General features: G+C 56.1%; 1 protein-coding gene across 1 annotated transcript in view; it reads right to left on the bottom strand.

Moving 5' to 3' along the window:
* EMH_0054480 (uncharacterized protein) overlaps window positions 1–271 on the bottom strand; it is a gene marked incomplete at both ends in the record, with an annotated part of 3,864 nt that overhangs the window by 2,378 nt on the left and 1,215 nt on the right. Inside the window, one exon of the mRNA XM_013497124.1 lies at window positions 108–200. Within this exon, the coding sequence (XP_013352578.1) occupies window positions 108–200 (93 nt within the window). The remainder of the gene's footprint in view (window positions 1–107; window positions 201–271) is intronic.

A 271-nucleotide genomic window follows, 5' to 3' on the forward strand; every position in this document is an offset into this window, starting at 1 on the left:
GAACATCAAAAAATGCAGGCGAAGCGGGCGGAAGCAAACCCTAGTACCTAAGAAAAGCAACGGTGTGCCTCCAGCAGGGCTAGGCGCCCCGCTGCGGAGTTCCTTACTTGAGAGCCTGATGAAGCCACACGAAGTCGACGGGGTGGAGACGCAGGGGATGTTGGCCTGTTGTGTCCTTCGACTGTTCCATCCTGCTGGACCTGTTGCAGAACAACGCAACACTCCAGTAGCGTAGCGAAAATAACACACTAGGGGCCCCAAAAGGCCGTCT

The sequence above is a fragment of the Eimeria mitis genome, genomic scaffold (assembly GCF_000499745.2).
Source record: "Eimeria mitis Houghton genomic scaffold, Emh_scaff2481, whole genome shotgun sequence".
NCBI lineage: Eukaryota > Apicomplexa > Conoidasida > Eucoccidiorida > Eimeriidae > Eimeria > Eimeria mitis.